The 13,888-nt window shown below is 51.5% G+C and overlaps 1 protein-coding gene across 1 annotated transcript in view; it reads right to left on the bottom strand.

The window, feature by feature from the left end:
- The window catches only part of RHOBTB2 (Rho-related BTB domain containing 2), a 24,149-nt gene extending 21,386 nt beyond the window's left edge, over positions 1-2,763 (bottom strand). The window contains exon 1 of the mRNA XM_011939854.1: positions 2,708-2,763. Within this exon, the coding sequence (XP_011795244.1) occupies positions 2,708-2,763 (56 nt within the window). The remainder of the gene's footprint in view (positions 1-2,707) is intronic.
- Between the last annotated feature and the right edge of the window lie 11,125 nt (positions 2,764-13,888).

The following is a 13,888-nucleotide window of genomic DNA, read 5'->3' as shown; positions in this document are numbered from 1 at the left end:
CTTTCAGCCTTTCTTCAAACCAAAGTCCTTCCCCATCATTTCACCTCTCAGCTGTCATGGTTGGCGGCCCACTCAGTCCCCTCTTATCATCTGAGTTCCTCCAAGTCCCCACCTCCTCCAACAAGTGCCCCCCAGCCTGTCCTCTGCAGCCCCTTGTCACTGTCAAGCCGCCCCATCCATGTCCCACCCTAGGCTGTCTGGGGACCTCCGCAGACCTCTTCCATAGGCCAGCCTGCGAGGAGCTCCCACGGTTCACTACTCACAGACGGCAGCGTCTCCCCGGCTGTGCGAGGGGCAGACCACCAGCAAGCTCCAGCCGTCGGCCTGTGCCCCAGCTGTGGCTAAAACCAGGCCTTCTTCCCAGCCAGCCCTGGCCAGGACTGCCCTGGGCCCTCCACTCCTGCTACTCAAGACAGCCTCCAGCCCCTGGCACCCCAGCCAAGGATCTGCCATGTCCCTTCATCTTTGTCCAGCTCTCCAATGCCAAATCCTGGAAAACAGGGCCATTCCCAGAGGCCAGGCTTCCCCACCAGCAAGCAAGGAGCTGTTGGGCCCTCTCATGCCCATCCCCGTCCCCAGCTGTTAGCACCCAGCAGGCAGCAGCGTCTCACAGCACAGGAAGCCTCCCACTCTCCTCACTGCGCCCTCCCACCCCAGGCCCTGAGGAATCCGTTTTCCTCGATTCAGGTGACTTCTCAAGGCAGGCCTGGGTGGGAGACAAAAGCTCCTGACCTTTCTTTCTCTGCCTCCTCCATTCTGTTACATACACAGACACACACAGACACACACAGACACACACACACACACACACACACCAGCCCTCTCAGCCCATTTGCTGCAGCTTGGAAACACTGGTGTAATTCTGAGGAGCAGTTGAGCCTGAGCACTGATTCCCACCATCCTTGGCTTCCCAAGCCTGCTTCCACTGGTGGGTCTGGCAATGTCCTGCCACGTGCCCAGCCATGTGGCTGTAGCCCGAGGGCTTCCTGGCAGCATGGAGTCAAGTTCCATTCTACAATCTCCTGCCCCTGCCCAACCCCAGCATCTTTTCCCCCACCAAATCCCTCTTGTGACCCACCTCCCCGGTGACATAAACCCCTGGAACCTGTCCCCAGAAGGCACCCCCTTCATGCCTCCCCACACCACCCTTCTCCAGGCCATCACGTGGCTGCTATTTTCCTGAAGCTGGGCAGATGTCTGCCTGTGAACAGGAGGCTTATCTGGGGAAAGAGAAACCTCCATTCTGGCTCTTAGGAAAGCGCACATGCAGCAGGCTCCCCGGCCAGACCCACCAGCGTTGCTCTCCCTGTGGCTCTGAAGGCCCCTCCCCAGTGCCAGTCCAATGCAGACCCCCTGGCTCAGCCCCTCCTCCAACCTGCACCTTCCCTTTGCTTCACAGGCAGCTTTACCCTTCAACACTTTGCAGGGTACTAAGCACGCTTTCATGGCACCCCTCTCCTGGAACACTAGAGCCTCTGCGGAGCCCAGCCCATGGGCCTTGTGACATGAGCTCCGCCCACCACCCCGTGCCATGTGCAGGCTGGGGCACGTGTTGTCCCTACCCTGCAGCTGGGGCAAAGTTCAGAACCAGCCATGAGCAAAAGTAGAGGCATTTCAAGATGCAGAGCCCTAGCAGGGTGAAGGAACTGAATCTGGAAAGCCTGGAGTCTCTCGGCTTCCCTGTCCAGGGCTTAAGGGACACCATCGGGTCCCCACAAGGATACAGGAAGCTGCTGGGACTTTGCACAAGCAGTTTCCTCAGCCTGAACACTCTTTCTGTTTCTACTCCTTTCACCAGATAAATGTGTACTCATCTTTCAAGTCTCAGTCTAGATATCACTTCCTCCAGGAAGCCTTCCATGAATACTTTCTTACACTTGACAAAGTGTAAGTTTCCTGTTCTTCCCCTGTGCTCCCCTAATAGTATCAATCACACCAATCTATCATTGGGTTTTTCTCTTTCCTAGATTGTACTGAGAACTCCCTGGGGCTGGCAGGGGAGCTTTCCTAAGAGCCAGGGTGGAGGTTTCTCTTTCCTCAGATAAGGTTCCTGCTTACAGGCCAGGAAACAACACTATAATCGCTTGTTCAGGCCGAGTGTGGTGGTCCATGCCTGTGATCTCAGCACTTTGGGAGGCTGAGGTGGGAGAATAGCTTGAGCCCAGGAGTTGGAGACCAGCTGGGCAATATAATAAGACTCTGTCTCTATTACATTTTTTAAAAATTTTTTGAAAAGGATAATGCTTATTCAAAAAGGTATTTTGAACCTGGCCTGGTGGCTCACGCCTGTAATTCCAGCACTTTGGGAGGCCAAGGCAGGTGGATCACCTGAGGTCAGGAGTTTGAGACCAGCCTGGCCAACAAGGTGAAACCCTCTCTCTACTAAAAATACAAAAATTAGCTGGGCGTGGTGGCATGTGCCTGTAATCCCAGCTACTCAGGAGGTTGAGGCAAGAGACTCGCTTGAACCTGGGAGGTGGAGGTTGCAGTGAGCCGAGATCGGGCCACTGCACTCCAGCACTCCGGTGCAGTGGGTGAAGAGTAAGACTCTGTCTCAAAAAAAAAAAAAAAAAAAAAGTTTTTTTTTATGCTAGTCTAGTGCCTGCAGTCAAGTGCTTCAATAAACAATTTGGGAGATGTTTAATAAATGCTCGATGGATGAATCAATGTTTGGGAAGGGAGAGCACAGTACACAGTATCTACTCACATGCTGTCCGAAGGGGTCTTCCGGGGGCCATCCGGGCCTTTTCTCCAGGCTTGCATTGCTCTGTATTCCCTGCAGGCTCCTGGTTGTGACGGACAGGAGTGGATGGGGCGGGGCAGGGGAGACAGAGGGGAGAAAGGGAATGAGCACGCTGGGAATTACTCCGAGGTTGCTCAGCTCAGATAGAGGGCCCTACTCAAGACAAGAGAGCGGCCCCTGCTGTCCGGGCCCAGCGGGAGGTGAGACCCCAGCCTGGGGGCCAAGACCGAGGTCATCCCAGGGAGTCAAGGGACTAGATGAGAGGCCGAAAGTGGGGTCCTTGTGCATCATGTGCCTCAGGCATTTGCAGATTCTGAGCTGGTTTGGCGATTTGGAAAAGAGCAGTCAGTCGTGCATCAGAGACCTGGATTCTGCCTGCACGAAGCTGCTTGACACTGGACAATTTCCTCCCCTCTCTGGGCCTCACTTTCTCATGGACAAGGGCCAGATCAGGTGACCTCCAAGACTCATTCTGGCCCTGATATCCTCTGTGGGTGCCTAGTATGGAAGGTCTATATTTTCTTGGTCATTCTTTTCATTGAAGCATCTCCTGACCCAAATTGAGACTCAGAAAAAGACCAGCTGATGGCCAGCATGGCTGAGAATGGAAGGAGGAGGTAGTTTTTGGAGAGAGAGTGAGGATTAAACACATGGTAAGAGACAGAAAGAGAATCTAATTCTGCAATCGTCCCCACCTTCAGTTTCTTTAAATGGTCAGTCACAGTCTTGGGACCAGTTTAGCCAAAGAAAAGTCTAGAATTTCAAGAGGGATTGGAAGTGATTAAGGAAGAGATTAGAGATGCCAGGCAGACAGCTCTGGAGACTGTTGGCACTGGATAGTTCAGGGAGGATGGAAGGGCACTTCTGTGACAACCCTTCAGGGGCAGGGAAGCCAGAGAAGCCAAGAGAAGAGGAAGCTCCCGGGAGTGAAAAGAAACCAAGGAGGAGGAGCAACCATTGAACTCGGTGCCAACCTTGGAAGTGGCTGTGTGACTTTGGGCAGAAACCTTAATCTCTCTGGTCTCCCATTGGGGAGATCACATTATCCCTTACCTGAAGACAGGAGTGGCTACATGACCTTCTTCCTGTACCTTCCACACTGAAACCCTTCTAACTCCTTCTCCACTTCTCCACTTCTGCCTGTTCCCCCTCACAGACCTAAGCCCCATGCCCTGGGTAAAGGGGGAGCCACCTCCCATTTGTGTCTCTGCCATCCGGGTCGTGTGTAGAGGGCAGACAGCATGGAGGGTAAGGGTCTAATCCCCCAAGGTCAAAAAATCCCATGTAGAACCGGACGCCATGGTGCACATCTGTAGTCCCAGCTACTCTGGAGGCTGAGGCGGAAGGATCACTTGAGCCCAGGAGTTCAAGGCTGCAGTGCACTATGATCGTACCGCCATACTGCAGCTTGGGTGACAGAGCAAGAATCCATTCCCCCTTCATAAAAAGAAAGAAAAGAGGAAAATCCCATGCACACCTTGGCTTTAGTGGCCTGTGGGTCTCCCAGAAAAATGAAGCCCAGAACAGGGAGCACCAGTCAGAGTTCTGACAGTGGGGTCCTCCCGGCTGGCCAGCCTCTTCTTGCAGCCATCCTACAGTCACATCGTGCAGCTGGCAGAGCTGCTCCAGGCAGGACGTGAAGAATCCACTTCCAGTCCGGTCTGGCCAGGCTACGCCTAGTCCCTGCTGGCAGAAGTGTGGGCATGCAGACCCCTGTGCCCATTCCCCCAATCCTCCCTACCCTGGCCCTGCCTCCCAGGAAGTCACGGCTGCGCAAGGCCTCCATGAAACATTTATTGCATCTCTGAAGCATCTCTGGCTTCAGTAAAGAGATTGGGGCATTGGTTTTTGTCTTTCAAGAGCTCCAAGTACCACCCTTAATACCATGAAACTCTGCACGCAAAGGAAATGCATGATATATATCAATGATTGTTGATCCACTCCAAGTCCCCTGGGATGGTGATATCGCAGGGCAGGGCCCGGAAGCCACCATCAGGCAGGCCTGCAACAGAAAGAAGCTAGATCCTGTGATTTCTACCCTATTTTCTAGGCAGAGGAGGTACACGAGGGAGACAAAAATGCAAACTACAGCCAGGGCTTCCGGGTCTAAGAATCCTTCTGCTTGGCCAAGCTGCAGACCTCCTGAGAGAGGGCAGACCTCATTCCTTAAGCCCTGCAGAGCTGGGAGTGAGAAGCTCTGAGGAAGCTGATCACCCCAAAATAAACTTGTTTTTTTTTTTTTTTTCACAACTTTTTCATGAGGCATTAGCATCTCTTGCAGCATGGAAAAAAAAATAGCCTGAACTGTTAACAAATAAAGATTATAAAAAGCCCCAACTGTTCGCCACGGGTTTCCATGTGGCTGCAGTATTTAGAGGGGGCAGGGGAGGTGTGTGTCCAGGAGCCCCCTGTCTCTTCTCCTCTGACCCATCTCTCTCCTTTGATAGTTGGTTCTGCTCACAGGGATAACAGTTGATGTCAGGGATGAGAAAGTTATTTGTTGACCTTCAGAGGTGGTCCACTGAGCGTGTGTATTCTTGTTTACTGCTTCCAGATAAAGGAGTGCGTGGAACAGAACAGGCTGCTTAAGAACATGATCACATTGCAATGAGGCTGGTTTCAGTTAGGCTGTCTGACTGGGGGTGCGGGATCTGTGTAGTAAACACTTGGAAGAGTCAGCGTTCTTATCAAGGTCAACTAATCGTTAACTTTGACCCTTCCCTTGGGCATTGCTGGATGTCAGTAGCTAGGCAGGAATTTAGGGTTGTAGCTGCTTTTGACCCAGGTTAGAGGATTGCCAGGGGCCATCTGGGAAGGGCTGTGGTTCTCACTTGTGCTCTGAGTTCCTCTTGCAGAGTTCCAGGCTAGACCCTGCCCAGCCATCCCCCTTACCCTCTGCCTTCTTGGTACATGGACTGCCAAATGACAATGCAAGTCAGAGAATGGTGTAAAAGCCATGGAGTGGAGTCAGGAGCTGAGTTCCTGTCCCCATGGGGTCTTCAGGAAAACGGGTCATCGGCCTGGATGATACCTGAGGAGTCTCTGGCCCTGACTTTTCTAGTTGGAAGAAGAGCATGCCCTCAACTGTCCAGGACTCTGGACAGACTCATTCAACCATCAAAGACCCTCCAACCCATCTCCACAGGTCCCTGTTTTCTCCTCCTTTCCTCTTCACTTCTCCTCCCTTTTGTTTATCTGTCCTATCCTTTCCCCACTTCCTGAGCAGAGATTTCTATAAAAATAAATGCACGTGGCCCTGGCTTGGATGGCTTACAGATTAGCAGGCTGGGACGGCCAGGATCCCAGGGGCCCTGGTGGGAAGTATTCAGGCCTGGAAGGGCCCTGGATGGACGAGGGCAGGGAAAGCTGGCCAGAAGTTTCCGGAGGTGGTGACAGTGACGAGAAGCCCACAGGGCAGCTGCTTTGCTTTGGCCTTCTCCGGACCCACAGCCCTCTCTCAGGCTCCCATCAGCCCAAGTTTTAGCAGCTACATTTGAGCTCACCCAGGGGAATCCCACCCCCTCCCAAAGTGACAATTTTTAAGCTAAGAAGAGGGAAAGGGCTTGGGTGGAGAAAACCGAGAATCTACTCTGACTTGTCACAGCCAAAGCATTGCTCCGCAGGACATGGCTATTCCCGCCCCCACAGTCTCTGACCTCTCCGCAAGGCATGAATTGAGGTGGGGGGAGGCAGGCAAGCAGGCCAGACCATAGGCAGATGACGCAGGGACTGGAGAGGCAAGAAGCCGGCGCTGAGTTGGAAGCTTTCGGTGGAACAGGCTGGACCCCAGATGGCCTGGGATGCGGGGCCTGGGCTGAGCAGCAGGGCGGTACCACCCATTGGACACATGGTTCAGGGTGCCTCAAAGGCCACTAAATACACGCCTCAACCTTCTGGTTGTCTGTGGCTTACCACATGCCTGGAAACATTCACTCTGGGTCACATGATCTTCCTCCCAGCCCACCCTCTCTTCCTCCCCCTTCTGGGAGGCACCAACAGAGAACCCCCTGGGAGCCTGAGCTGCTGGTGGAAGCCTGGCTGGAGAAGAGAGTGGACTGACGCACTGCCACCTCTGCAAAGCCTCACAGTGGCCACCCCTTCACAGATGCAGAACTGAGGCTCAGGGAGCCGGGGGCTAGGAGGTATCAAGTCCAAAGTCCAGCCAAGATATCCTGCATGCAGGCTGCCTCCCAGCTGCAGGCCTGCAAGGTGGGGTGGTGGGGGTGTGGAGGGCAAAGGTGGCACGGGGGCACCAGCAGCCCTCCCGGGACAGAATACACCTGACCTGCCTGTGCAGCATCCCAAGTCCCCTTGCTTAACCTGGGTCCCCCTTTTCGCTGAAAAATATGAGGCTTGTTTGGTCCTTCCTTCATTTATCCTTTCTTTTTTTCATTTATCAAATGCATGTTAAGCTCTTGCTAGTGCCAGAGCCTGTGCAAGAGACGGTGAGGATGATAAAATGATGATATGCTATCATGTCGTCAAGGAGCCTAAGTTTAATAATAATAATACTAATAATAACTTACTGAGTGTTTATTACATGCCTGGGATTGTGCTGCATGTACTATTCATTTAAATTTCAAAACAATCCTATGAGATGGAGGAACTATTCTTATCCCCATTTGGCAGAGAAGGAAATGGAGCTCCGAGAGGGGATGTGACTTGCCAGGGCTGCAAAGCAAGCAGGCAGGGTGAGGGTTCTCACCAGGCAGCTGGCTCAGATTCTTTCGGGGAGACAGACGCACAGCACAGCCATGAGGCCTCGTGCCCTAGCACGTTATTCTTAATTTGTGTCAAAATCACCCTCTTTATCTTAGAGATGAGCAAACCGAGGCCTACGCAAAGTCACGGCTAGTTGGCAGTTGCGTCAGGCCCCAGTGCTATGGTTCCAGATGCCAGATTTTACCTGTGGCTTTCAGTTTCCTTTTGCTTGCCTGAACCTGGGCAGTTTCCTTAAATGATCCTCAAGTTTTGAAATTCTGATTGTGTGATGTTAGCCTAAGACATGTTAGGGAGACAGAACAGAGAGGCAGGAATGGCTCAGCTGAAACTAGACCTGGAGCCCTACCCCACCCACAAGCACCCCAGGGAACAATCCTTGCCCAGTAGGGAGTTAAGAATGTGGAAATGTGGCCGGATGCATGGCTCACACCTCTAATCTCAACACTTGGGAGACCAAGGCTGGTGGATTGCTTGAGGTCAGGAACTCAAGACCAACCTGGCCAACATGATGAAACCTGTCTCTACTAAAAACACAAAAATTACCCAGGCATGGTGGCACGCACCTGTAATCCCAGCTACTTGGGAGGCTGAGGCAGGAGAACTGCTTGAACCCAGGAGGCAGAGGCTGCAGATAGTGCCACTGCATTCCAGCCTGGGCGACACAATGAGACTCAGTCTCAAAAAAAAGAAAGTGGAAATGTTTTCTTGCTTCAAGGCATGTGACTTTTAACTCAATTGAAGGAAAGTATGCATGTATTGATAGAGATGGCCATCGGAGGAACTGACAGGTCTTAGCAGTTGCAGATGAAGAAATATGCCTTAGAGGTCGGGGAAGAGGGAGAAGATACAAAGTTCTTTAACCTACAGCCAGGGCCAAGAAGATCCTTACATGGTGAGGTGAGAGGGCCCAAATCAGCCCAGCTGCCACTTCTGCAGAGCCTGTGTCCTTCTCTACCTGTGTCCGTGCCTGGGATGCCCATCTCTCAGCCTCAGCCCCTTATCTGAGTTATCATAGCCTAGCTAGCATCTGTCTCAGCCCCAACCCTTCCAAAAGCTAGGGTGACACATTCAGCTACTCCTTTGCGAGGAAGTGACAGCAGTCTGGCTGGGTTGTGGGTGGGGGAGTGGTTGAGGGTCTCTGTTGCCCTGGAAGGAATTTCTACAGTAAGCCTGAGAGCTCCTGGCCAAGTGTGGCTACAGAAAGGAACAAAATTTGGGGGGCTGAGGGCAAAAGAGGACAAGGATTAGGGATGCTGCTCAGTTTCTCTTGATAAACGGATCCTGCTGCCTAAAGGATGAGGAGCTCCCAGAGTGGGGTGGAGCCGTGAATGGGCTTCCCAGGACATGGGGGTGAGTAGTAAGAAAAGGGGGAAGAGGGTCAGGCACGGTGGCTCACGCCTATAATCCCAGTACTTTGGGAGGCCGATGTGGGAGGGCCAACATGGTGAAACCCCGTCTCTACTAAAAATACAAAAAAATTAGCCGGGCATGGTGGCAGGCCCCTATAATCCCAGCTACTTGGGAAGCTGAGGCAGGAGAATCGCTTGAACCCAGGAGGCGGAGGTTGCAGTGAGCCGAGATCATGCCCTTGCTCTCCAGCCTGGGTGACAGAGTGAGACTCCATCTCAAAAAAAAAAAAAAAAGGAGAGGAAGGAGCAACAGGACAACAGAGATGCTGGAAAGCAGCCTTCAGTTGGGGAGGGGCAGGAGCTAGAGTGGGCAAGAAGGCCGAGGTGGCCCTTTATCACAAGCTGTTCCTGTGCTCCTCTAGGCCAGTGGCCCCTCTGGATGGATAGGATTCAATGGGTTGTTGGGGGGTGGGATGTGGTGTCATCTACTTGATCTCAAGGGCCTTCCCTTCCATCCTGGCCAGGGTCACAAGGAGAGAGTGGCATCCAGGCCTGCCGCTGGCACATGGCGACTGTGGACACTTCCCCTGGACACCCTCCTGACGGTCATGCCCTCCACCTCCTGCCCCAGATCTGGCTGCCACGGGTTGCTGCTGGGCCACAGTCCAGGGGCCGCCGCACTTTGATGGGGAAGATGCCTGATTGCTGATCGCACCTACCCCTCATGCTCCCTTCACACATCCCTCCTTTAGAAGAAATCTGATCCTGAGAATTGGAAATTGTGCAGTGCTGTGAGTGACCAGGTGAAGACAGGCTAGAGAAGCCAGGGCTTGGAGATTTCTCTCTTTTCCCTGGGCACAGAGCAAGGGCTGAAGGGTTATAGACTTACCTGCCGCCTCGCCTCTGGGGCTCCGCTGGCCTGTCACTACTCCCTGTCCTGAAGCAGTGTTCTGGACCAGGTCTGCAGGAAGAAACAACACAAGGGTTTTAAGGGCTGGGATCCAAAGTCCAGCTTATGGGAAGGCAGATGAGGGAGATGACTCCTGCATCCAGGGGTGTGACCAGGGGACCGACCTCCTGACTAGTTCCCTCGTCCTCCAGGGCTGTGCAGAGCCCAGAGATAAACCACCTAGACCTGAGGCCCTGTTCCCCATCTTTGGCCAGTTGAGCATTCTGGTTGCCTGGCCCAGCCCCTGGCCCTCAGGGCACTGTTTTGGTCCTCCTCCTGCTCTTTTTGTCCTGACCTATCCTTCTCAGCCCCTGGTGACTCACACTGCTTTGGAATTTCACTCACTGGCCTTTCTGACGCACATCTTGAGAGCCTGGCCTACAGCCAGAGAACAAGCTATGGCTTCAACCCCACCGGTAATTAATTCCGGCTACCTGAGCTAGAGGCCGTGGAAGCTGGGGAGAGGGAAGGCCATGAAGAAGTAAAGTACGGGTGGTTGCTGGTTGATGGGAGGAGGCTTTGTTCCTGCTTCTGCTCACCTGCACACAGGTAGAAAGCAAACAGCAGAAAAGCTATCAGCTCACAGTGGCCAGACCTCAAGGGCTGGCCAGCCAGGAAACGTACGAAGCAGGAGTGATCCAGTGTAAAATCTAGACTGGCCATTATGCTTCTTGGAGTGGATTTCTGGACCTTAGTTTACCTTTTTGTGAGTCCTATAGGTTTGATAGCTCCTGCTATGGGATGCTAAGGACCTTTATACTGGGGTGATAGTGCCTCCGTGTCACTCCAAATGGCTTGAGCTCTGTTTTCTCTCCATTTTCAATATATTTTGAGGGGTTGGCCCTGGATAGAATTCTGGAGAAGGGAAGAGAGAAAGAAAATTGCCATAACAATGCGCTGGGGGCCAGGCACGATGGCTCATACCTGTAATCCCAGCATTTTGAGAGGCTGAAGTGGGTGGATCCTTTGAGCCCAGGAGTTCAAGCCCAGCCTGGACAATATGGCAAAGCCCCATCTCTACAAAAATTACAAAAAATTAGCCAGGCGTAGTAGTCCATGACGGTAGTCTCAGTTATCCGGGAGGCTGAGGTGGGAGAATCACCTGCGCCCAGGAAGTCAAGGCTGCAGCTGCTGTAAGGCACTGCACACATGGGTGAAAAGAGTGAGACCTTGTCTCACAGACACACACACACACAGACACACAAAAATGCACTGGACTGGAAATCAAAGACCTGGATTCATTTCCAGCATCCCATTCCCTGGCAACCCCCTACCAAGTGCCTCATCAGTTAAATAAGAAAGAGAGAGAAAGAGGGAGAGACAGAGACAGAGAGAGAGAGAGAGAGAGAAGTCCACCGTCTCTGCAGTGTCCCCTCCCTCCCATGGGTCTCTGATGTTCGCTGCAGTCACTGGCAGAGGTCCCCTGGTTCTCCACTCCTCTGGAAGGCAACTACTTTTCCCACCTCTTGCCTAACTGTCCTTGACCTCCTTCCTCCTTCCAGCTTCCCAGGCTTGAGGGGTCCCAGCCTTGCTCCTGCACCTGCTAGCGCCTCTGTTGAGAAGGGCTTTGTGCTGCCTGCTGGGCTGACCCCTATGGCTGCACTGGCGGGTAGGCCAGGGGAGATCCTGAGTGGCTTCTAGAAACAATGCCCTTACGTGTAACTCCAGCCGGAAGAGTGACTCCAGGCAGAGGAACGGCTGGCCAGGTCAGGGGCGTTGGAGTGTCTGTGAAGACACACCCTGGGTCTGGTCAATTCTCTGCTTTCTCATTGGGCAGGTCTGGCTGGGAATGTTCTATAGGGAATGCTGGAAAAGCATGCTTCCAGCCCTCCATCCTACCTTCCTCCCTGTTGGGAAAAGGACTTGTGGGGTGCCTGCATAAACTGGCCGTAAAAATATGGGACAATAAGTTGTGGAAAGTCACAAGAGGCCTCTAAGGAGGAAATCCTCCTAATTGCCATCATGTTCCCATGCTCAGAGCGAGACCCGCTCTCTTATCTGCAAACACTGTGTTCAAGGAGAAAGATACTCCTTTGAAGCATTGGAATGTGGACAGATGTACAGACTCCTGGTTAAGCCCACTCCCACTAGCTCCTCTCCGATAAGTTAAAGATATGCTGTTTGAGCACAAAGGAGATTCATTTAAACTGCTATTGCTGTAGATTATGCCTGTGACACACTGCCTCCCTTTGACTGTTTCGCCCTGAACATCTGCTTCTTAGATCTAAGTGATTATACTCAATAAATAGTGTGGAACCAGAACTCTGGGCCTTTTGCAGCCTCCATTTTGCAACTGGCCCCCTGGCTCCCACCTTTATGAACTCTTAACCTGTCTGTTCTCAGTCCTTTGTCACCACTGGACTTCGGGTACCCTATGGGTGGTGTTGAGGCTTGTCCCCAACACTCCCTCTTAGCCGCACCCATGGGAACCATGATCATTTGGGAAGATCAAAGGAGTAAGGAGTAGGGGTAAGAAAATGAGTCTGGGTCTCTAATTCTACACCAAGGACTATAACAGATTTTTTTTTCTAAATTGAAAACCCTTTTTTTTTCTTTTTTTGAGATGGAATCTCACTCTGTTGCCCAGGTTGTTGTGCAGTGGCGCGATCTCGGCTCACTGCAACCTCCACATCCCAGGTTCAAGTGATTCTCCTGCCTCAGCCTCCTGAGTAGCTGGGATTACAGGCATGAACCATGATGCCCAGCTAATTTTTGTATTTTTAGTAGAGACAGGGTTTCGCCATGTTGACCAGGCTGGTCTCAAACTCCCCACCTCAGGTGATCTGCCCGCCTTGGCCTCCCAAAGTACTGTGCTGGGATTCTAGGCGTGAGCCACGGCGCTCGGCCAGAAACACCTTTGAAAAGACAACACTACATCATGATCAGGTGGGTTTAAGAGTCTGGAATCCCAAGTCCGGCTGTCTGGGTTTAAATTGAAGATGTTCCACTTACACATTTTGAATATGCCTCATGTTTCCTTCTGCTATAGTCATTAACATATTTAAACGATGTACTATATGGTGCCTACGAATATTACACATATCAAAGTCATAGAACACAATAAGGATCCAATCAGCCATGAAACCTTAGTGTATTACACAATCAATACAGTGCCTGGTTGAAGCTGCATCTGTGTGGTGACTTCCAATTCCTACCTCCAACCTCTCCAACAGAGCCAGCCCTGTTCTGTATTTTGTGCTTGTCATTTATTTGATGTTGATATTGTCTTTGAAGATATTTTGTATCATACTATGTGGGCATCCCAGAATCATATACTGTTTAGGTTGGCTTGCTTTTAAGTTTTAAGAAACTGTATTATACTACATGTACAACAATACAACAATTCTGTACTTTTTTTTTTTTTTTGCACTCAGTCTTGCATTACTAAAACCTGGTCACATTGATAGGAATAGATGTAGTGACTTCATTCCCACTGCAGTGTAAGATTCCGTAGCACTGGCTAGGCAGGGTGGCTCATGCCTGTAATCCCAGCACTTTGGGAGGTAAGGGTGGGTGGATCACAAGGTCAAGAGATTGAGACCATCCTGGCCAACATGGCGAAACCCCATCTCTACTAAAAAGTACAAAAATTAGCTGGGCGTGGTGGCAGGTGCCTGTAGTCCCAGCTACTCAGGAGGCTGAGGCAGAAGAATCTCTTGAACCTGGGAGGCAGAGGTTGTAGTGAGCCAAGATGGCGCCACTGCACTCCAGCCTGGGTGACAGAGCAAAATTCTGTCTCAAAAAAAAAAAAAAAGTTATATTGCTGAATATTTATCAGAACCATCCAAAGTATGTGAAACTAGTTATTTAAGTGATAAAAAAAAGTCATGCCTCTGTTTCTTCTGCACACTCAAAACCTTTTTCCCTCAAGGTAGAAAAGTAAAACCTAGGTTATGATAACCATCACCAAAACTAAGTAACTCTCCACATTTTACTCATGCTTTACTCTGGCTGAACTGCCAGCCTCAGAGTTTCATTTCTTTTCTATTTTTTTTTTTTTTCTTGAGATGGGAGTCTCACTTTGTTGCCCAGCCATACCTCAAACTCCTGCCTTAGCTTCCCAAAGTGGTAACTAAGATTACAGGCATGTGCCACTGTGCCTGGCCTTACTCCTTTTTTTTTTTT

This window comes from Colobus angolensis, unplaced genomic scaffold, assembly GCF_000951035.1.
Source record: "Colobus angolensis palliatus isolate OR3802 unplaced genomic scaffold, Cang.pa_1.0 Scaffold184, whole genome shotgun sequence".
Lineage (NCBI taxonomy): Eukaryota > Metazoa > Chordata > Mammalia > Primates > Cercopithecidae > Colobus > Colobus angolensis.
This window is presented reverse-complemented; position numbering and strand designations above follow the sequence as displayed.